Here is a 24,331-nt window from a genome sequence, read left to right as displayed (position 1 = left end):
TGATTTAAAAGAGAGCAGTTGAACTGATTTTGAATGCAAACCATGTTACCTACTAGTTTCTGTGACAGTGGGGCCAGCTGACATGGAAGAAGATAAATCATATTGGAACTCTACTGAAGCGAAGCCAGAACACACTTTTAAACAAGGTTTTGATAGTGTTTGTCTGCCAACACTAGCTGGGCAAACCCATTTAGGAAATGATTTAGGTGGAACCAAGTTTTTGAACAGTGTTAACTAAAGTCTCCAGGTGTCATTGGCAGTCCATTATTTCCGTGGTTCCCAAACATTTTGAACCAACAGATAAAAAACAGACATCACTTTTCTGTCATCAGACTTCAAACTGAAGACTCTCAGGGTGAATGGGACCTGGTGTGCTCTGTGGACCAGCAATGGATGGGCCACTTATCCTGGACTCATGGTCCAACCATGGTTCACGAACCACAGTTTGGGAACCACTGAACTAATTTATAGCTTGGGAACCACATAATTGCCTTCAGAGAGGAGCCAGTTCCACCTGTCAACACAAAGCCTTTACAGATGATGAATTATAAATGGATCATTTAAATTTAACCTGCTTCTTGGGTCCTCTTGGCACAGATCTTGAGAGTTATACATCAGATTAACAAAAGACCAGAATTTGGTTCCTGGTTACCTAGAAACATATTTTTCAGACCAAATGCTGCCCTCCACAGGTGACTCAAGACATAGCAGACCCTCCCCTACAGGGGAGTTCTGGATCACTCCCATGTGTACTCTGCAGATCTTTTTCTCCATAGTAGGGAAAAAGGAGAAGTATTGTCAGAGGAGAGGTCGGTCAGCAGGGGAGTTTTGAGAATAGTCATTAAAGACTATGAGGCACTTGGGTGTTACTGAGATGGGACCATGTAAACAACTAAAACAGATGTGTTTGCAAGTGTGTAGATTGCAGCTCTGAACCTCTTCTGTAGGTGACATGTAGGAGATTCACAAGGCTGTGCAGCCTCCATTTTTGAGTGACGGTTTTATCTTTCCCAACTCTCTTCTTCATAATTGTGCTTTGTGTGCACTTGAAGCTGCAATACTATTCCTTGCGTGCCAGAGAAGAGAGAGAAGGTTGTCTTACAACTGATGAATAAAAGGAATCTGCTTCCAAAGTTAATGTTGTCTATGATGATTTCTTTTAAATGCACAGTTGAGATGTGAGATGTATTCCCTTTCTCCACTCACGTTTGTACGCTGCCTTTTTGTGTCTGGGTGCTAGATTTCTGGGAGATAATTCTTTTGTTGTGCTTGGAAGAAAATATTGAGGTATCTGTTCCAAAGTTAATATATACAAAAGTTTTTTACCTGAGCTTGATAAATCTAGCATTAGGTTTAACAAATTAGGTAAAAATTTAGTTTTCTTGACTTTTTGACGTAAATAGGATGCTAAATGCTCTCCTGTTTTTATTTTACAGTACGTCAATCCTGCATTTGAAACCGTGATGGGCTATCAAATAGGTGAATTAATAGGGAAGGAATTAACAGAAGTGCCTATAAATGAAAAAAAAGCTGATTTCCTAGATACTATTAATTCCTGTATAAAGATAGGAAAGGTAAGTTACAGTGTAATATAATTTATCATTCCATGATATTAGCATATATTACCTATGGGAAGGATGGTTGCCTGTGCATGAAACAGTGTAGATTATGCCTTCACAAACATGTAATATTTGGGGTTTTCCTACACACATGCACAATCCTGTTGAAGTTGGTTATGTGAATAAGGCAAGTGGGATTTGATACATCACATACTGGACCCAGTCCTCTTCCAACTGAAAACTCTGTATTTATTTAGGTTCTTGATAGGTTGAGAGGGCTGCTTAGTAACAGTGAAAAGCAATCTAAAAAAATCTGTGTCTTTGGGAACAATAAATATTCTGTATTGGTGGACAAACAGGTTACCAATAGTATTTTTTTTGGTGTTGTCAAACCGTTAAAGGAGTCCATTTATATTTTAAAGAAAACATTAGGATGGACTAACCTGTTTCTAGGAGCAGAACTGAGATGAACTTAAAAGGGTAGGGTCTTATCAAGAATGACTCACCCCTTTTCGTAAGGGTCACTCCTTCTTAAACTGCATAGAGCAGGGAGACCTAGTCTCGTTCACTTTTTAGATGTGTCACATGTTAAATGCATTTAGGGGACTTGCCTTGTACATGTGTGCCATATATTGCCTACTTCTGAGGTGCCTTGTAAGGTGTGGAACTCTAATAGGTAAGGGGAGAACAAAAGGAAAAACGGTAGCCTGCTATAAGCAAGTTTTCTAGCGGCACCTAGATTAAAAGAGAACTTAACTGAAATGCTTTGTTGTGATACATGGAAGCCATCTAGTGAGCACAGTATACAGAAGCCTCAGGAGAGTGTTGCATAGGGTGCTGACAGGTGTGCAACTTCGTGCTGTAACTCATGACTCTTCACAGAAAGCACCATGAGTTACAGTGAACCTACCGACCCAGCAGACGTTTTCTGTTTGGTGGTGGGGGGAGGGAGGAGGAGGATCAAGCTTCACTTTGGATCCAATCCAGACCATCTGCAGCCTCTCTCCTAGTCCCCCACCCTGCCACCCAGCTCCAGTGCTGTCCTCAGGATGGGAGGGCAGAAAAGGCAGGGGAGGGAGCTCTGGTCTGGGGTTTGCCCAGGCTGTGTTGGGGGATGGGGAGTGGGTAGATTGGAGGGGGACTCCAATCCACCCCCCAAGTGGGGCAGACCCCAAACTACAGCTCTCACCCCTGCCTTTTGCCCCCTCCCATCCTGAAGACAGCATCAAAGCTGGGAGGGGGGTGCGAGGCTGAGCTGACGCGCAGAGAGAAACAGAAGTTAACGAAGGTACTCTGCCTTAGAGCACCTACATCTGAACTCTCAGTAAACAAGGGTTAATTTGTTGTGTGACTGGACACTTTTTTAATACACTCTGTAGCTGTCCACTAGGGGTGTGCAAAACAGGCCATATTCGATTTGGATTTGGCCTGAATCGGGGACAATGATATGATTCGTTGCTTCAGATCACGGAGCCGATTCAGTTAATCTGAATCCGAAGATTCATGCTGATTGGGAGAATCAGCGATTTGGCCATAGACCCAGCTTTAAATGTTTTTTGTACATACCCTGAGGTACCAGCCACAGCTCATGAATGCTGAGATGGTGGGGCAGATGGAGCATCCCACAGGAGCATGGTGGGGGGGGCCCACATGCTCAGCAGCGAACCTGGAAGTGGACCGGAAGTACTTCTGGTCCACTTCTGGGTCCGCTACCGAGCATGGCTAAGCAGTCAGCCATGGGGGGGACCCCAGGTGCCCCCCTGGACCCAGGAGGCACTAGTCTCCAAGCTGGGGAGGTGCAGGGGGCCCCCCCAAGTACGCTCCCCAGTAGAGCTGGAAGTAGACCGGAAGTACCTTGTCTATTTCCGGGTCTGCTGCTGAGTCTGCTGGGAACCCCCTGTGTTCCTGTGGGACGTTTCATCTGCCCCACCATTTCAGCATTCACGAGCCACCTGGTACCTTGAGGTATGTAGAAAAATCATAGTTTTATAGTTTCTAGGGTTGGAAGGGACCTGAGTAGATCATCTAGTCCGACGCCCTGCTATGGCAGGAAAGATTACTGGGGTCAAACGACCCCAACAAGGTGTTCATCTAACCTCCTCTTAAAGACCTCCAGGGTAGGGGCCAGCACCACTTCTCTTGGAAGTTGGTTCCAGATCCTAGCCACCCTGACTGTGGGGGCTCGCCTCCTGATATCTAGCCTAAATCTACCCTCTACCAGCTTGTGACCATTATTCCTGGTCACTCCTGGCAGTGCTTGGGGGAACAGGGACTCCCCCAATGCCTGCTGGTCCCCCCCTGACCAGTTTGTAACAGGCCAGTAGATCCCCCCTCAGCCTTCTCTTGTGGAGGCTGAACAGGTTCAGGTCCTGTAGCCTCTCCTCATGGGGCCTGCCCTGCTGTCCCCTGATCATGCAAGTGGCCCTCCTCTGGACCCTCTCCATGTTGTCCACATCCCTCTTGAAGTGCGGTGCCCAGAACTGGACGCAGTACTCCAGCTGCGGCCTGACCAGTGCTGCATAGAGGGGGAGGATCACCTCCTTGGACCTGCTCGAGATGCATCTGTGGATGCATGACAAGGTACGGTTGGCCTTCCTGACTGCTTCCCCACACTGCCAACCCATATTCATCTTTGAATCAATGACGACTCCAAGATCCTTTTCTGCCTCCGTACTGACAAGAAGGGAGTTCCCCAACCTGTAGGTATGGTGCTGGTTGTTCCTCCCTAGGTGCATCACTTTGCACTTGTCAGTGTTGAATCCCATCCTGTTCTCATCCACCCACTCTTGTAACCTGTCTAGGTCCGATTGTAGCCTATTCCTCCCTTCTAGCGTGCCCACATCCCCCCACATCTTAGTGTCATCAGCAAATTTGAACAGGGTGCTTCTTACCCCCTCATCCAAGTCGCTGATGAAGATGTTGAACAGTGAGGGCCTGAGGACCGAGCCATGGGGGACCCCACTGTCCACATCCCTCCAGGCCGAAAATGATCCATCCACCACCGCTGTCTGGGTGCGGCCCTCCAGCCAGTTGGCGACCCAATTGACTGTGTAGGTGTCGACACCACAGCCCCCCAGTTTCTTAATGAGAACAGGGTGAGAGACAGTGTCGAAGGCCTTCCAAAAGTCCAGGAAGACTATGTCCACTGCTACCCCTGCGTCTAAGGATTTGGTGATCTGATCTTAGAAGGCCACCAGGTTGGTCTGACAGGACCTGCCACTGATGAACCTGTGTTGGTTGCCCCTAAGCATGAAATCCCCTGCCAACATAATTTTCTCGAACAGCTTGCCTAGGATCGAAGTAAGACTAACTGGCCTATAGTTTCCCGGGTCCTCCTTCTTCCTCTTTTCAAAGATGGGAACCACATTGACCCTCTTCCAGTCCTCTGGCATCATTTAAACCTGTGTTTATGTTCGAATAGTAGAATCTTTTCAAATCTCTCCGATTTGATTCAGAGAGATAAAAGTGTCTCCTGATTTGATTCAGATTTGAAGATTTGGCCACTGGATCGGGCCAAATCTCCGCTAAATTGAATCAGCAACCAAAGCTTCTCACAGCCCTACTATGCACTTCTGTCAGGGCATGGCTGTATAGTGCTTTAAGGGGGCCAATCATATGACAAATATCACTTCTGGCAGTGCTCATAATATCATTTGAGTGATAAGTAGTATCAGCTTCTCATTTATGGGCCTTTTTCCATCCAAATTTCTAATGATTAGGGAGCTCTCTAATGTTTTTCTAGTTCCCACACTGAGGAAATACAGGAGAGTCAGCTGACTTCATAGGGCAGATGTAGGGTTCAGTTACAGAGAGACTTTGCAAGCTGCCTGGTAGCACTATAGTGTTGCTTTGGGTATGTTGCTATTGTAGCACTAATGTGAGGATGCATCAGGGAGATGAAATTTGCATCTTGACACCAAAACGTAAATGCCTTTTGATGTCACTGAAAGGATATGTCATGGAACCCATATAAGGGACATTGATTATGAGGGTAACACAAGGAGGTTTGTAAATTGGCTGTGTTTTCAAGGCGTGTCATAACACATGCACAGGTCTGAGTCAAGGTAGCTAATTGGGTCACGCTGACTGTCTGCTGGGAAGCACCATGCCTTTGACACAGTATAGGGAGGTGCTAAAATGATTCACTAGCACCGCCGATATCAAGGCAACAACAACGCAAAGATGTGATGAGTCACACTTTGTAAATCAAGGCACTAACATGAGTGTTCATTACTCTCTCTGGCACAGATGGTATGCACGTCAGAACATGACTGTAGTAAACATCTGGATGTTCAATGTGCTGGAACAGTTCCAAGGGCTGAAGCCATGGTGTCTCACAGTTTTTGTTTGCCTGTGTAAAGATGTACATGAAAATAGACACATAAATCAAGTTTTGATGCAAGTCAGTTAGTTATGTTGGGCCTCGTGAGTGCCACATCCAGTATTCAAGATGCCCATCAGTCAGATTTTCAATTTTTAGTTTACTGATATGCTCTTGCTAATAGTGAAGATACATTTTAGTGAACTCATGGTGAAAAATTAAACCCAAGTAATATTTTTCCTCAAACAATGGCAGTGTCAAGGCTTCTGTGTTTTACTCCTCCAACTCCAGGACAGTCCTCTGTGGATATTAGCAAGACACCATGCTTTAAATCCCCCATTTCTGGAAAATGTTAAACTCTTGTCCATGCAGATGTCTTCTGAGTCCATATGTCATCCTATTTGCTATTGGGAAGCTTAACAGTAGGTAATTTATATATAGCCTAGAATTTACTATTGGCACAGAGTGAGTTCTTAGAGGAAATACAGTTTTACGTTCAGGTCAGCCTTTTAACAGATGATGCCCTTTGAATATGCTTTATTCTGAAATGTAGAGGAATTTGAAAGGTAGTTGTGTCAGAAAGAAACAGTTTTTACCTGAATCATCCAATTTCATTTGCGTGTTTCTCCCTTCTCCTTTATGAGAGCTTTTTCTATTCCAAATGAAAAAGACCCAGGGATTCTGTAAGTTGGTTACTATAGGTAACAATATACCAAAAAATATTTCAACTTGGACAGAAATCAGAAAAACAAAACTTCCTTGTGCTGTGTTGTTATCTGATCATGCAGCACACTGTAGTTTTTCATGAGACTAACCCGTCCCAGTTTGAAACTGCTCGGTATCATAACAAGCATAATAGCAAAAGAGAATTTCTGATACACGTGGTCCTGAGGCTTGGAGTCAGAGATGCTTAGTCAACATTCAGCAGTACACTAAAGCAGATATACTGCTACTTGTTCCAAAGGTATCATTAGGATATCTCTGCACAGGATCACTTTGCATTGTGCAGATTTATATGCAAGTGAACCAGATTAAATGGCTCTTCTCTGGGCTCAGATTTATGTTGGAGAAAATTGAATTCCTGATGTTTTTCACATGTGGATGGCTGACCTTTAAGGTAAATCTACAGTGCAGTTTGCCATGTAGCATAGTGACCCAAGAAAACATGAGTTTTAAATGAATTAGCTCAAGTACTGGAAGCAGTCTAGCCACAGTAAGGCAGAGTTCAACGCAGGCTCGTTTACTACATTCCTTATTTACATACAGCTCTGTAATCTCTATGTTACTCTGCAGTGTGCACTGTAGACATACCATTAGTGTCTTTTATGTATATATGAATCATTTCAATGAGATCATGGATTGTGTAGCATTACCTTCCAGCGGCGGTATTAGAACTTCTTACTTCCTAGAATATTATATCAAGAAGGTTAACAATTCTTTGCTTTTTACGTAAACTAGAAAATCCTAATCTTTATTTTGACCCCAGCATTTTAGGTCACACTGAAGTAGCTGTAGCACCATATTTCTGTGGTTGTAATCCATTCACAGCTATGAATTTCTATCTGTTTAATCTGATGCAAAATCCATCGTTGAATAGTTCTAACTTGAACTGATAAAGCTACACAGACCATACCAGAATTATTTGATCTGTGCTTTAAGAGTTCATCCCTTTGTGCATGCTCTTAATTTCTTATCTCAAATTCAAGGTTGATTACCTAGTATCCTGGTTTTCTCTGATACAACCCCCCCCCATTTTTCAGATATAAAAAAGTAACCCCAAATCCACTTTTTTCCATGATTAAAATGAAATGCCACTTATATATACAGTAAAATATTTGTTATTCAGCACCCATGGGGAATGGAGGGTGCCAGATAACAAAATATGCCGGTTAACTGAGCAGCCCGAACAAGCATTTTTGCCTGTTCAAGCTGCGCCATGTCTAGGGTGTCACCGGCCCTCCCACTGCATCGCCACCCCTCCCGCGGGCCTTGTGGGCACCGAGAAACAGGGAGGGGGGACCCGCGCAGGCTGCTATGCCCCAGGCTCTGGGAGCTTGGCAGTGCAGGCTGCTTTCCCCTGGGCTGTGGGGGCTCTGCAAAACCAGAAGTACCATGGTGGGCACTTCTGGTTTCACTTTTCCCTTTACAAGCCCTTACAAGCCGGCATGCCAGTTAACAGAGTTTGCTGTCTTGTAAGGTACGAGATAATTCAGCTTTTTGTGTGTGTGTGTGTGTGTGTGTGTGTGTGTGTAGTGGTGCTTCATTTTAATTACATAAAAATCTGGATTTTGGGTTACTTTTTTATATCCAAAAAATGGTGATCTTTTTTTCTGAGAAAACCAGGATTCCTGTTGATTACTCATCTCTCTGTTATCCTGGTTGTCAGGAAAATACTGCTAAGCATTGTTTTTATTCTGAAAGCACTGAATTTTGTAGTGTTTAGTTTCTGATCATTTATAGTCCACTTGCAACATGCAACAACAGATATTGTGCTTGATCCCCAATTTGTTACACAGATCAATGGAAAAACCTTTCAGTAGGGTTTTGTTGGGGAGGGGAAGAGGAGAGCTTGCTTGTCACCATGCAGCCCTTTTACATGGTGGATTCTTATCCTGTTGGTTGTAGGCTACATGCAAAATGTACTGTTTCACCTGTTCAGTTCTGGCCCATTTGTCAATCAGTCTGACTACTATTTGTGTGTATATGTGTTCACCCACATGTAAGAATTGATTCAAAGCCTATTGAAGTCAACTGAAAGATTCCCATTAACTTAAATGTGCTTTTTATTGGGCTTGTATACAGTAAGGAATCAGATGATTATTAATATAAAACTGCTTGAGGGCTTGGAGTCATATTTGCTGAAGATTCTGGGCATTTTTACACATTTTCCAGGGGTGGGCAGGCAGCACTTTAATAGAGTGGCTCCAAGAACCACTTTTATTAAAATGCCACAGCGTTACATGTATCAGCATCTCTGTGCTTCAAAATGCTACCATTTTGAAGTGCAGGGACACTGATACATGAGACGCAAAAGGCTGCTGGAGCACAGTAATTGCCACGCTCCTGCAGACTTGATTAATCAAGTCTGCTTCAGCGTGCTGTAATTACACCTTTATTGTTCTCTAAATATACCCTAGAAATGGACAAAACTTGTGGACATGGCTTGAAATCAACTCAGCTATCAGGACCCAAAGACTGACTTATCCTAAGTGTTATTGGCTTTTGCTATGCGAGAAGAAATAAAAAGTTCATAGAGAAAAAGCAGGTGAAAAGCGAAACAGAAAACAGGCTGGAGAAGGATCAGAGGAGTATATAGGGATGGAAAGAAATCTGCTAAAAATATATTGTATGTTCAGTGTCTATTTGTGCAAACCCTACTTTTGAGGTTTGCCTTCTTGCCAATAGGCATGCTCTGCTTTGTGGAAGGTATGCAGGAGGTCAGATATGATCCTTTCTGGTTTAAAAATCTATGAATGCCCTTTAAAACCCTGGGTTTAAATAATAGGTAGAAATGATCATTTCCTGAATCTCATTTGTCTTCATGCAAGGTTTCTAAGTAAACTAATATTTTCACTGGAACTGGCCGTTTGCCACAGAAAAACCAAAGAATTTTCAGGTTTTTGATGAGATTGCCATTTAAAGCAATGTTCTGCCTTGCTCCAGTGGTCAGGGTCTTTTCAGTAAAAAGGCATAGCAGACAGTTAACTATAGTAACTGTTGCACTGGCCTCTGCTTGATTTAAATTGCAGGCTTCCCAGAGAGCATGATTGCTTCAGAAATCTTAGGGCAGGCTATCTTATTCTCAGGGCAAAAAAATCCCATTCTCATACTTTTCATGGATGTGAGGATGGTTCCAACTTATTCTAGGTTTTTGGAAGCAAACAGGGCACTCAGTTCCAAACTAGAAACATTATCATCAAGCCCTACCACTTCTCATCAACTAGCCAGTGGATGAGTTGTTATTACACAGAAACAGCATTTCTCAAATTTTGTGTTTTTGGACTTCAAGGTAAAAAAGAAATGTCTAGGTCTTGTTTACATTTTTTTAAAATGTGACTTCTCTTTGAACAGTAGTAAATGAAAAGGAATTTGTAATATATATATATATATATCTCATTATGTTGGTCCATTATGTATTGAACGTAGTTACCAATGGCCCCTTTTTCAGGAATGGCAAGGAATGTACTATGCCAAAAAGAAAAATGGAGATAGCATACAGCAAAATGTGAAGATAATACCTGTCATTGGACAGGGAGGGTAAGTGTAAAGGCTGGACTGTCTTGTCAATATGGGATTCTGATCCATGGTTCAATTAAGTCAGGGTGTCCGTTGGCTTCAGTGGGCAATGGTTCAGGCCTCTGTCACTTTCTCAGCTCTGTAAAGCTGGGAGCCAGCAATAGAGTCAATATACCACTGAACTCCTTAAGAAAAAAATAACCTTTATTTGTGTCAAGTCCAACTAATTGTACTATATGCAAAAGAATTGAAATTTACCCCTCTCCTCAGTGTGGAGCCAAGATCAGGGCATAAGTGTAGCCCTCTACCCTTACATCTAGCCCTCTCTACTCTCTATGCCTTGTGCTGGGGTCACAAAGAGTGAAGTATACACTTAGTTCTTTGCTCCTTTCCATTGTTCACTGCCATCCTTTTTGTCCATGTTTACCCATGCAGGGCTGGTGCAGAACTTGCACTCCTTATTTATTCCTGTTTTCCATAATTCCCATTGGATCATGGAATAGGACTCTAAGAGCAGGATTAATTATTAGAATAAATATGCAAATCTAAAAAAATTCAGGAAAGAATGAGGGTCAGGATGTATAAGGTGACAGATGCTCAATCTTCCAAGGACTTGTCAAGCGTGTTCATTAAGTAAAACAACCTGGAATTGACTATGTACAAGAACACATTTTTCCATGGTGGTTCCCCTGTGTTGATTTTGTCTGACCTTTGCCTGAAATCCTTGCCAGGTTGATCAGTCTTACCCTTGAGGAAAGGCTGACTGCAGTTTCTTCCTGAATCATTTATCATTGGAGGTTACTTAATAGAAAGAGGGAAAAAAACCCATTTTATTGGCAGAATATGATATTTTCAATTAATAGCATCCCTTGGAAGCAACCCCATGCTCTCAATTGTCTTTCAGTGGAGCAAAAACATTTTGTAGCTTTTGACACACAGCCAGTAAGATGGATGGCTGTTATACACATTGTTATCTGGGGACAAATCTAATCAACAGGATCAGTTCCAGGAGTTTGATGGCAATCAGGAGGTACTTAAGACTGTAGTAGCCTACAGGTCTACGCTGCCCTTAAGCTCTGTAGACTACCTCGGCTATTGGACTTGTAATACCATAAATTCTCCAGCCACCTCATATCCCTACATTTTCTCCAGCAGCATAGGCAGCCCACAGGGAGCAAAGTCTGCAGTAGACTTATCCACCCTGCATCCTTCCTGCCTTCCTGAGCAGGAAAGCTGTAGTTTTCACCATTACCTGTTAGGTCTCACTGGCCACTGAGCAGGATTTGCCCTGTATGGTTTTATTGCTAATGTGGGACTTGTAAATCAAAACTTTGCTAGATTTGAATCAGAACTGGGAACTGGGCAAACAATAACACACTTTTTTTTTGCCTACAGGAAGATTAGACACTATGTGTCAATTAGTAGACTGTGCAATGACAACAATAAGGTAAGCAAATAAGTGATGTGTCCATTTTAGATTGAGCACAAAATATTGAAGGGTAACTGGGAAATTCTGATTAATTGCATTTCTGATATTGATTTGTAGGTGGAAAAAACATGTGAACGTGTTCAGGCTGAATCTCAGACAGGTATGATACTGTGTTTTTGTCTCAATAAATGTGGAATGTACAGGAGGTTGCTAATGATCAGACTCAAATGTGGGGTACACAATGCAGCAAAAATTAATGTTAACAATAAAATATTTTTGGAGGCAACCAAATAAATAAATGCTACCTGGGGATGGAGGATTTGTTTCAGAAGTGACATAATCAAACCAGTGTTAAAAAGGTAATGTGCACATGTCAGAGGCACTGTAGCTGGTACAGTCTCCTATGACAAGCTTAGAAATGTCAAGGACACCATCTAGTTGGAATTTTATTGTCTCTGGAAAGGAATTAGTGATGTGTATGTTTGTTTTTTATTAAATTATTATTTACATACGAGTGGATGTACTGATGAGCACAGCTCATTTAGGCTTTGATCCTGGTCCTATTGAAGTCCACAGTGGAACTCCATTGGACAGTCTGTTCTAACATGTAGAGTAGACTGTCCAATGGAGCAGAATTAGACCTTACAGTTCCACAATTTAAAGGCTTTTTGTCAATTCTAAAACGCATGCACAGGAAATTAAGTATGGAAGGGACCTTCTGGATCACAGAGTCCACTCATAGCATGTCATATAATCCCTTCCAAAAACTCATCAGGATCTGTCTTAAAAGGGATTATGTTTTTCATGCAATCCTTGTTGCTGTTGGAAAATTGTTCTAGAACAGTGGTTGCCATCCCAGAGCCTTTTGGAGTCAATCCTGAGCTGTGGGGGCTGCACGTGTGCGTGCATGCACATGCAACCCCTGCCAAGCCCAGGAAGTTAGTTGGTGGGGAAGGAAAGGGGTGGAGGCCTGGGGGCATGTGCACTGGAGAGGGTGCAAAGCCCAGCCCGTAGCTGCAAGTGGGGCAGGGGCTGGAGCTGTGAGCGGCTTGTCTGGGGGGTGCTTGGTGGGGGGGGACACGCAGTCCAGGAGGGCATGGGGGGAGGGGTGTGTGGTCTTGGATCTGAATGCAGGGCAGGGCGGAGTGAGCTGGGGCTGGGGCTGGGGCTGGGGCTGGGGCTGTTCCTGGCTGGGCTGTGTTCAGGCTGGGAGTCTGTGGCAGTGGCAATGGGAGTGGGGACACAGGGGAGGCCACAGCTCCCTCAACCCCTGCTCCCAGTGCTGCCACTGAGCCCAGTGTGGGCCAGGCCGTGTCAGAACTGCCCAGTGCAGCCTTCCTCTCCCCTGCCCCTTCCGCCCTCTGAGGACATGAGGGCTGGGGGCTGGCAGGTGCAGGGGAGGACGAGTTGTTGCTGCAGGCTGGAAGTCTGTGCCAGGCTGTTCCTGCTGGGCCTGGCCCACTGTGCACTCAGCGGTGGTCCTGGGAGCAGGGGTTTGGAGGGCTATGGCCCCCCCTGTGGCCCAGTGCCGCTGCCACAGCTGCCCAACCTGAGCACAGCATGGCCGGGAACAGCCTGGCGCCGCCCTGGCCCTTGCCTGCTCTGTCCCACAGGCAGATCTGGGGGCACGTACCCCCCCATGCCCTCCTGGGCTGCATGGCCCCGCCTCCCCATGCCTCCCAGATGAGCGGCTTGCGGCTCTGTCTCACACCCTGCCCCAGCTGTGCAGGGCTTGCCCCTCCTCACCACCATTGTGGGAAGTGAAGATCAAAGCCCCAGCAGTGAGGAAGAGAGTGGGGATAGGGCTGGGGCCTTCATCTACCCTGATCCCCACCACAGCCCTTTCCCCTCTTCCGTCCCCTCCCCACAGACTTACCTGCTGGGCAGGGGGGAGGGTAGATCTTCAGTTCCTTTTAAATTCCAAAATTGATCTCTGACCTAAAAAGGTTGGAGGCCACTGTTCTAGAACCTTGCTTCTCTTATCGTAAATGGTAATCATTAGGAAAACACCCAACTGCTTTTTATTCTGTTTAAGTTAACATTCAGGTAACTACCTCCTCCGTTGAGCAGAACCACTGCTTCTACAGGATCTGGGACCAGTGTTGTAGGAGATAATAGATTTTTTTTTACTGGAGTCACCTTGTACAATGAATGTCTCTTGGTTCCTTTCTACCCAAAGCCAAACATTTGTCAAACCAAACTATGTGGTTCCTCTTCTTTCTGTGACACACAGAAAAGTAGGGGCATCAGGCCAACATGCTGTTTTCTCATGCTGTTGTCCTGGAATGGGTAGCTGAATAAGTCAGAAGGGTGGCAGACTACACACTGGAAGGACCTGGGTTTAATCCCAGGTGAGTGTGGTGGGTTTCCACTTTCTCTTTCTACTTCCAGCATAGGAGCTACCTAGGGATAAGGGTAGCTGGAGTCTGGTTACATCACCTCCTTCTCATGCCAAGGTGAGAGAAACAGTGGAGCCCTACTTCCATGGCCTCAGCATAAACAGATCGCCTTTACATTTGCTCCTGGGGAACAGCTGGGCTGGGGGAGTAGCAAAACAGCTAAGGGTGTAAATAGACAAAATAGGGATTTCATTCAGGGGTAAATGATTGTACTTTAACTCCCACTTAATGGGATAAAGCAGACACACAAAACAAGTTACCACAGGTTACCTGAAGCATGATAAAGTCTTCCTACCATTTTCCAAATCAATACAGTGGTTTCATCTGTCCATTAATTAAGCGGCTTAGACGAAAACAATTTCTCAGCCGAAGAGATTCCATACATCCACCTTTGATGGATGAGTTGATTATCTGCCTATACCTCTTAACTGCCTTGCAGTTTTCAGACACAGGTGTCGTAGCAGTACTAAGATTGTCTTTCTGGTAATGACTCTGTAGGGTGCATCTATACTCCATTCAAAGGTGTGATCACAGACCATGTAGGCCTGTACTTGCTGTACCTAGCATAGGTAGTGATAGCAGTGGAGACACTAGACTCCAGAGTATACACCTCAGGTACCATGAACTCCTCAAGGATCTAGGGTAGTGGTGCCCAGCCTTTTTGCCTGGCAGGCCAGATTGGCAGTGTCTGGTCCGATGGTGGGCTGGATCCAGCCAGTGTTCCCAATCCAGCACCCAGGTAGGCACAGCAGGCACCGTCTGGCCACATGGAGCAAGCCAGCCTCAATGTGGGAAAGCAGCTCGACGCAGCCCCATGGAGAGGAGTGTGGCCCAGCCCCACCAAAGAAGGGGTCACAGCTCAGCCCTGCCCACCATGCAGGGTTTGGAGATTTGGCAGGGGGGGGAGTGTGGCTGTATTAATGGCCACCACTCCCCCACTGCCAAATTACCTGACCCCTAGGGAGCCCTGAAGGCTAGATGCAGTAGTTCCATGGGCCAGAGGTTAAGCACACCTGATCTAGGATAGTATTTCTCAAAATGTGGGTTGTGACCCAAATTGAGTTGCAAGAATATATGAAAGGGTCACGAACAAACTTTAAAAATGGATCAACAGACTATAAAAATGAATTCTCCTTTCAAGGAGAAAAATGTGGGAAACCAACTGTGGCTTTTCCCGTGCAGGCTGCTTGAGGTCCCCCTGCCCCACATACCCATCCCCTGCCCCACACACTGGGAGGTAGGGGGCAGCAGGTGTGGAGTGAGGAGCACTGGGTTAAGACCAACCATCAATGTTTACAAATGGGTCCTGGTACAAAAAAAGGTTGAGAACCACTGATCTAGGAGATGTCCTTGGGTTGCTAGCCTATGTTCAGTTCTGCACCAAAGTGTCTTCACAGCTCCTGTTACACAGGATAATCTGATTAGAGCTATCTGAATGCTCACCTGTGCTGCAAACACACCTTCAGGTGCAGCATAGCCACACCATTAGGGAATACAGTAAAGATCCTTTGTTGAAGATCCCAACATTTTCCTCCTTTTGTTTCTGCCAAACCCAGTCTTTGCTTCCCTTCTTGTCTTTGAAATGTGGAAGGAGTACCTTCTCCCACTCCTGGAGTTCCTGCCTTTAACTGTCTCCTGCTGTTTCTATGATGACTTCGGTTGTGTCTGTAACCAACAGCCGTGTCCCCATCCCAGGCCTTAGGCAACATCAGCTGAAGTAACAAGTACTGAATTGCTCTGGAAGCCATTGGTAATTCAAACCAAACAGTGGTTCTCGTCACAGCCTCCATGTAATCTTTGAGATTGGGATTAGGGTTGTGGACCCATATGCTATGCAAAATTGTGGCCGTGTAATACCTATTGACTTCAGTTCCAGTCAGTATTGCCAGGTGTATAATTATCATATTTGTACAATAATGTCAGCCTTTGTATGATGTACAATAGATGATATTAAAACTGTTCAAAATGTACAGTAATTTTTAAGACAGTTAATTGATGCAGCATATGTAAAAACCCAAGTCACTCTCAGGGGGTCTTAACCAACTTTTGGGTTTGCTGTCAGCACTGTGTTATGACTGCTTGCCTCCACATAAAAAATTGCTTCAACTTTGACCAAGTTCTCGCTCACTCACTGGAGACTTACTGTGTGCAATGTAAAGCAAATAAGAAGTCTTATTTGCATACTTTTTTTTTTTATATACAATAGTTTTTTGGAAAATTCAATAATTTGAGTTTCCAATATAATCGTTTCATATTTAAGATCTGGCAACACTGATTCCAGTACCTATCTTTTGGTACCTGAACCATAAAACAGATTCCTCCCTATAGGCCATTTCGAAGGTTCATTAGCTAAAGTCAGTACAGCACACTGAGTTTATTCTATAAGATATTAATAATTACTTAGTCCAACAGATCGTCCAGGAAGGAACTTCCTAAATGCAGAGTACTCTACCAACAGAGTAAAGTTGCTGAGCCAACAGAGTAGAATTGCTGAACATGTTTTCCCTGCCAAATGTTGCCTGCCTCTGGCTCAAAATGCAGCTGCTTTCATGCTTTACTGTGTCTGTATCCTGAGAGATGCCACAGACTCATCCCTAAGTCTTAAGTTTGAGGGCTTTGGTATGGTGAAGTAGAGATGTGGTCACAATATTTCACCACGTGGCTATTCAGAAAGGTACACAGGGTGAAGTAGCACTTGACACCAGCTGGTCAGTTTATGGGGACTCTTTGGGCATTTATACACATACTTTTTTTCCCGCAATGTGCTGGAGATTTGGCAGATCAGAGCAGACTCAGTTAATCAAGTCTGCTCCGCACACGAGCAGATGTGTACTGCACTGCGTCACATGCAGTTGTATAAGTGGCAAAATGTGCATCAGCATGCAGAAAATGACAGCGGTGCACTGTTGAACTAAAATTCCTGCCAGTTTCTCAGCGCTAACGCACATGTCACTGCTTGTGCGCCTGCCTGTATGTGCCGCAGTGCCGGGCCATAGCGCTGTGGCCCAAGTGTGTGTACAAATTCCTTTTCCCTCAAAGTGCTCTTAAATCCCCTTCACAAATCACGATTTGCTCGGGATGGACATAGCATTCAGTGTGTCATTGGTCATGTCCACAGACGTGCCAGTGGATGGATACAGTTCTAAGAGGCTGTTGTCACTGACTCTCAGCAGTTGAAGTGTTAGGATGTTGCTTTGTTATCAGTCTATATTTGTGTTTAGATTTCTTTAGCACATGCTGGGAAAAGCTTTTGTCATTATATTACATTATTGTCTCCACAGATATTCAGACTTGCAGACACAAAGATAGGAGGAAAGGATCGCTAGATGTCAGATCTACAACCTCCCGAGGAAGTGATGGTATGTTAGATAAGTAGTTTATATCTATTTAAAGAAACAAACAAACTCTAAAATAGTGAATGAATGTTAGAACATCCTTTTAATGTAGAACATCCCCATTATATTTTCTCTGAGCCATGTCTTTGAATCTTGCCTGTTTTGAAAATCTTAGAATGACTGTTTGGATTCTGTCAAACTTCCTAACACTGTAAAGATGTTACATTTTAATACTGAATAGAATTTACTGGCATCCCAGGGAATTTAATGGGAATGGCTATCAAAGTATGTTATTAGTCATTATTAGTTAGAGTAGTAGTTTCTAGAAATGGGCATTGGGCAAGGTATCTTTGAATGAGATCATCAATGGCTGGTCCTGCCTGACCAACCTGATTGCCTTTTATGACCAGGTAACTAAATCCTTGGATGATGGTGTCACTGTGAACATAGCCTTTCTAGACTTTAAGAAGGCCCTTGACACTGTCTCTCACCCCATTCTCATTAATAAATTAAGCGACTGTGGCATTGATGCCTATACAGTTGGATGGGTAAAAAACTGGCTGATGGATGGGTCGTATTCAACCCGGTGAGATGTGATGCATTTGGGTCCCCCAGCGCTCAGTCCTCGGGCCTGCACTGTTTAACATCTTCATCAGTGACTTGGACGAGAGGATTGAAAGCACATTGTCCAAGTTTGCTGATGACGCTAAGATGTGGGGTGAGGTGGGCACACTTGAAGGGAGAGAAAGAGGCTGCAACTAGATTTAGACAGACTACAAAAGTGGGCAGATGAGAATAGGATGGGGTTCAATGTAGACAAATGCAGGGTGCTGCACCTTGGGAGAAGGAATCCACAGCATACATACAGGCTGGGGAGTTCCCCTCTTGAAAGCACAAAGGCCGAAAGGGATCTTGGAGTCATTATTGACTCCAAGATGAACATGAGCCACCAATGCCAGACCGCAACCAGCAAGGCCAGCCATACCTTGTCATGCATCCAAAGATGCATCTCAAGCCGGTCCAGAGAGGTGATACTCCCCCTCTATGTGACACCGGTCAGGCCGCAATTGGAGTACTGCATCCAGTACTGGGCACCGCACTTCAAGAGGGATGTGGCCAGCCTGGAGAGGGTTCAGAGGAGGGCCACCCACTTGGTGAGAGGGCAGCAGGACAGGTGCTACGAGGAGAGACTGAGGGAACTGAACCTGTTCAGCCTCAGCAAGAGGAGGCTGAGGGAGGACCTGGTGGCTGCCTACAAACTCATCAGGGGAGATCTTCAGCAAATAGGAAGAGCCCTATTCTCCCCAGTGATGAGGAACAATAGTAATAAGCTGATGGAGAATAGGTTTAGGTTAGAGATCAGGAGGCAATATTTTACAGTTAGGGTGGCCAGAATCTGGAACCAGCTTCCCAGGGAAGTGGTCCTCACCCCTGCCTTGGGCAAATTCAAGAGGAGGTTAGATGATCACCTGTCTGGGGTCTTGTGAACCCAGCATTCATTCCTGCCTGTGGCAGGGGGTCAGGCTAGATGATTTGTGCAGGTCCCTCCTGGCCCTAGCGACTATGAAACTATGAGAGAAGGTGGATGGGGATGGTACCTTTGAATGATAAGCATTGGGTATGGTGCTCATGGTACCTTTTCTCCCCATGAAAGTAATATGTAAATAAATAAGCAAATGTTTTCTCAGTTTTGTTTGTTCTGTATTTCATACGTAAATATGTCATGTTCACCTCAGGGACTTACATTTCACATCATCTCACTCTTCACCTCAGCAGACAGATCATGTATTGAAATGTTTTATCAATGTTTATAAAACGTTTGTTAAAATATGTGTTTGTACATCTAGACAGTAGTCAAATTCTGGTCTCACTTGCAGTATGCTGGTGGAAATTGGAAGAAAATCTGTAGAGATCATCAGTGTGTGAGCACAGAATCAGGTCCTAATGCAATAAAAACAGGATGAATTCTGATTGTTAAGCTGTGCTCTGCACAAGTAGTAGACAAGTATCTGTATCTCACAGTCCAGAAAAATTCCATTGTGGCTTTTGTTGTGAGGAACAAAAATTACTAGTTGACACAACAAGACATTGCAGTTCTTGATTAATTATATTAGTTGCGATAGGCCAGAAGCACAGGTGCTTTAAGTCATCATGGCTACCTTCACTTCAAAGGAGCTGTGCTGATTTGTATCACCTGGCAATTTGAGTCAGTATGTCTTGACATGTACAGATATAAGGAATGCACTTATTGGGTGCATTACACTGTGATATTCAAGTCCTACATCTATCCCTGTGGATAAGGGGCTTGTAACAAAACATTTTTGTAAAGCATTTTATTTATTTAAAATATAAAAAAGGATCAATGATGTTGCCAGATCATCGTGGTTGCTTCTCTCTCATCTGAGATATCAATGATTCAGCATGCATCTGTGTGCACCCTTATCAGTATAGCAAGACAGGTTTACATATATATGCTGCTATAGGTTGTCTCTGAAGAGTATGGCAGGGAGCAGCCATTGAGATAACAAATTAGGAATTCTTGGCTCAGATGTCATACCTTATTGTTAAATCAGGATGCCAATTTTGCCTTGTTTTTTACACAGGCAGCTCACAAAGGCGGCATTCCTCCATGGCCAGGATACATTCCATGACTATTGAAGCACCCATCACCAAGGTACCGCACAGTTTCTCTCTGTTGGGTCAGACAAGTATATCCTTGTGAAAATTCTCTTGAACTTTTTCTTAAATGTTATGGCTCATATCCTCAGTGCAGCTCCTGGGCTGAATAGCTGGGTGATGTCCAATGGTTTAGAAATCCAGGCCTGGCCCTTACACAGCTTTTTCCCTCCTTTCCCTCTGCTCACAGTGAAATGGGAAGAACCATGAGGTGGCAGGTGCTCTGGTCATAATTTTCCTAGGGACCTTCAGTAATTCTCTGACCCGGCACAATTGCACTGTTTTTTTAATTGTCCTCTACCCACTCAAAGGAGAGGAAGTAAGGAGTGCTTGGACTGATACTCTTTAATGTCTTCATCAGCTACTTGGATGAGGGGGTGAAATGTACTCTGTCCAAGTTTGCAGATGACACTAAGCTATGGGGCGAAGTGGACACGCCGGAGGGCAGGGAACAGCTGCAAGCAGACCTGGACAGGTTAGACAAGTGGGCAGAAAACAACAGAATGCAGTTCAACAAGGAGAAATGCAAAGTGCTGCATCTAGGGAGGAAAAATGTCCAGCACACCTACAGCCTAGGAAATGACCTGCTGGGTGGCACGGAAGTGGAAAGGGATCTTGGACTCGGCAGTGTGATGAAACCATCAGAAAAGCCAATGGCACTTTATCGTGCATCAGCAGATGCATGACAAATAGGTCCAAGGAGGTGATACTTCCCCTCTATCGGGCGCTGGTCAGACCGCAGCTGGAGTACTGCGTGCAATTCTGGGCGCCGCACTTCTAGAAGGATGCGGATAACCTGGAGAGGGTCCAGAGAAGGGCCACTCGTATGGTTAAGGGCCTGCAGGCCAAGCCCTACGAGGAGAGATTAGAGAAACTGGACCTTTTCAGCCTCCGCAAGAGAAGGTTGAGAGGCGACCTGGTGGCTGCCTATAAGTTCATCAGGGGGGCACAGAAGGGAATTGGTGAGTATTTATTCACCAAGGCGCCCCCGGGGGTTACAAGAAATAATGGCCACAAGCTAGAGGAGAGCAGATTTAGATTGGATATTAGGAGGAACTTCTTCACAGTTCGAGTGGCCAAGGTCTGGAACGGGCTCCCAAGGGAGGTGGTGCTCTCCCCTACCCTGGGGGTATTCAAGAGAAGGTTGGATGTGTATCTAGCTGGGGTAATGTAGGCCCAGCACTCTTTCCTGCTTATGCAGGGGGTCGGACTCGATGATCTATTGAGGTCCCTTCCGACCCTAGCATCTATGAATCTATGAATCTATAAATTTCTCCTTACATGCATCTGTGTTGTAACCTGTCTGAAGAAACCATTCAAAGGAATAAGGAAAATGAGTTACATAACAAACTGTCCTTTTGATAAAAATAGACAGGGCTCATACTAAGTCTGTTGGAGATGCTTTCCCTTATAACAGGAAGTTACCTAATAAGATTGGCTTCTTTAAGGCCCCAATCTTGTTACTTAAGTCAATAAAAAACATACTCATGGCTCATGAATGATTCTCTGATGAGTCCACTTGTATTTCTACAATAAACATTGTTACATTCCTATTTGGTAGCAATGTCTTCTCATCTGAGCATTTCTTTGTTTTCTTAAATCTCTTCTAAATTTCAAGGGTTTCTTATATCCACATAGGTAATAAATATTATCAATGCTGCACAAGAAAGCAGCCCCATGCCTGTTGCAGAAGCTTTAGACCGAGTACTGGAGATTCTCAGAACCACTGAGTTATACTCTCCCCAGCTTGGGACGAAAGATGAAGATCCACATACAAGCGATCTTGTTGGAGGGTTAATGACAGTAAGTATATACAACAACAAATATCTGTGGACTTCTATTCTGGAGCCTAAACCTGTACACTTTCTGTAGTTCTCTAACCTGACATGTAGGCTTTTCATTTAAAGCACTGGGTTTTCATCCAAGGGTGTATATCTCTTTTGTGTTTTATTTGCTTGTGTTCCTGTGCTGTGGAGGCATGAATGGAGAGGCAAAGGTTGTAGTGTAAATTTGGAGCAAACTTATGCCCAGACGAGTGGGCTGTGCAGTTGAGAGTGTGAGAAATGAACGGGTTGTGCAGTGTAAGGTAGGCATGTGTAAACATGATGGATCAAACTCCATGTCATCTAGGGGTAAATTTGTCATTGTTTGGGCAGGGCTAAATCACTTTAAATCATGTGTTACCAGCTTTCTTAAACCAGGACAACTTAGCTTGCCATGGGTCTACTTGCCTATGTATTTGTAATCTGAGTGTTGGGTGCTCTGGGGAAATAAGCAGCTGATTACCTGATTTAAAGTTTTTATGGAACTGACAGTGGGGAGCGTGTTCAGAATCCAAACATAGATGTCCCTGATATCTCAACTCTAGCACAATCTAGTCCTTGATTCTGGAGGACAAAGCAAATCTGGTGTCCTGAATATCTATGTCATGGCAGTGTTACTGAGGACATGTTTCACATGCTATAGCAGCAGGACAGCCTTTCCTTACAAGTCACAAAACTCCAGACTAATTTACTTACTAATCTCAGAATAGAAACCAAATGTAGTAATTGTTATAAATGCAGGCATTCCAGGGGTCAGATATGGCATCCAGATTTACCTTTCCTACATGCGGGGCACATGATGTTATTAGTATGTTAGAATGATGTGTTCATAAAGCTTTCTTTTGTTTTTAAATAACTAGTTTTTTCCTGATGGGCTAATATTAATTCAACTCTGTCTGCATCTCAGTAAAGCAAGCACAACTTCGTTCAGTATTTTCAGACTGATGAGCTGGAAGGCAAATATCTAACGCATATTTTCATTCTGAGTAATCATAAAGGGCAAGATTGTGTTTTTGGGTCTCACGCTAGAGTTACCCTTGTGCAACAGTAGACCCAATTATATACCTCTGAGGCATTTTGTCTGCCTGCTTTCTCCTTACTTGAGGGTAAGCCCACTTTAGCAATAGTAATTTTGATAACAGTACTTTGGTAATTTGTGGGGGGCCTGTACCTGCAACAGATCACAAGATCCCTCTGTACTGATGGGCTGTCCAAGCCAACCAACAGAGGATGGTGAAAGCAAGGCCCTGCCTATCTATTTATATGTTAGAGTTTCCAGTATATACTGTCCTTCCAAAGAAAGGCTCATGGCAGCTTATAGTAGGAGACAGAAACAACAAACGGAATGGAATATGAAACAAAAGCTCCTTAAACAATATCCAGTATAGCTTGACTTGCTAAATGCCTGCCCCCTATTGTCCCTCTCTACACAGTGCCTGCTCATTTTTATATGCCCACACCCAAGGTCCCAGAGCCGAGGTAGTCCATATGCTGGTGGAAGGGAAGTTATTCCATGTACATGTCATTCCAGATTGGAGTCATGCACCCAAGAAATTACTGATCAGATCAGTCTAGTTTATACTGCATCTAACACCTTGCTGTCTCCCTTCCATTCTGATTTATAGGAAGATGAAGTATTTGTATTGGCATTTGGAGGTAAACAAATGCAGATCAATACTGATAAAGTAGCTTCTAAGATGTACCAACTTTATTCAAGCTTAAGTAAAATTACTACGTTTTTATTCAGTATAGTTTTATAGCAGCTTACATAACCTCTTCTTTATATTTGGAACAGTAAAAACAAATAAAATCCCTATTTTCATTTAACAGGATGGTTTACGAAGATTATCAGGGAATGAATATTTATTGTCTGCAAAACGTAAGTTTTCTCTTTGCAGTTTTTTGGATAGTAGAATTGTATTTTAAAAGATTTAAGGAATGAAGGAATTTTTTTTTGTAGGGTAGGTGAGATAACTAGCAGGGTGGAAGTGCTTGACTTTAGGAATGCTAACTTCAGTGTGCTTAGAAGTCTAGTCAATGACACACTGCAGGAGAAGAGTATCGGCGAGATGGGAGTCCAGGAAGGGTGGTCGTTCCTAAAGGAAGCGATCCTTCGGGCGCAGAGGGAGACTATCTCAGTACAAGGGAAAAGGGGGAAAGGAGCCAAAAAACTTCCTTGGCTAAACAAGGAAATCCAGGGGAGCCTAAGGGCAAAAAAGAAGGCATATAGAGTTGGAAGCAGGCGGAAGCTGCCAAGGAGGAATATACCTACTTGGTCCGCACTTGCAGGGAGGCAGTTAGAAAGGCCAAAGCAACTACAGAGCTGAGGCTGGTAACACAAATTAAAGACAACAAAAGTCTTTTTTAGGTATGTAGGGAGTAAAGGGAAGGTGCAGGGCAGCATACAACCCCTACTGAACAAGGAGGAGAAATTAGTGACAGACAGGGGGGAGAAAGCTGTGCTATTCAGTGAGTTTTTTGCCTCAGTGTTCCTGAACAGGGCTCAAGATAAGTCTCCTAATTGGTTCTTAGATGGGCATCAGAGGGACACCA

At 44.1% G+C, this 24,331-nt stretch overlaps 1 protein-coding gene across 5 annotated transcripts in view; it reads left to right on the top strand.

The window, feature by feature from the left end:
• Positions 1-24,331, top strand: part of PDE8A (phosphodiesterase 8A) — a 246,494-nt gene that overhangs the window by 201,392 nt on the left and 20,771 nt on the right. For all 5 annotated transcript variants that reach the window (XR_016439284.1, XM_090028623.1, XM_090028622.1 and 2 more), the window contains exons 8-15: positions 1,437-1,574; positions 10,049-10,137; positions 11,512-11,563; positions 11,663-11,705; positions 17,226-17,303; positions 19,883-19,953; positions 21,594-21,758; positions 23,609-23,657. Coding sequence is in view for 4 of the 5 variants with exons in the window: in XM_090028623.1 (XP_089884749.1) it covers positions 1,437-1,574; positions 10,049-10,137; positions 11,512-11,563; positions 11,663-11,705; positions 17,226-17,303; positions 19,883-19,953; positions 21,594-21,758; positions 23,609-23,657 (685 nt within the window). In the remaining variant the exon portion in view is untranslated. The remainder of the gene's footprint in view (positions 1-1,436; positions 1,575-10,048; positions 10,138-11,511; positions 11,564-11,662; positions 11,706-17,225; positions 17,304-19,882; positions 19,954-21,593; positions 21,759-23,608; positions 23,658-24,331) is intronic.

The sequence above is a fragment of the Crocodylus siamensis genome, chromosome 15 (assembly GCF_052110815.1).
Source record: "Crocodylus siamensis isolate JL-2025a chromosome 15, ASM5211081v1, whole genome shotgun sequence".
NCBI lineage: Eukaryota > Metazoa > Chordata > Crocodylia > Crocodylidae > Crocodylus > Crocodylus siamensis.
This window is presented reverse-complemented; position numbering and strand designations above follow the sequence as displayed.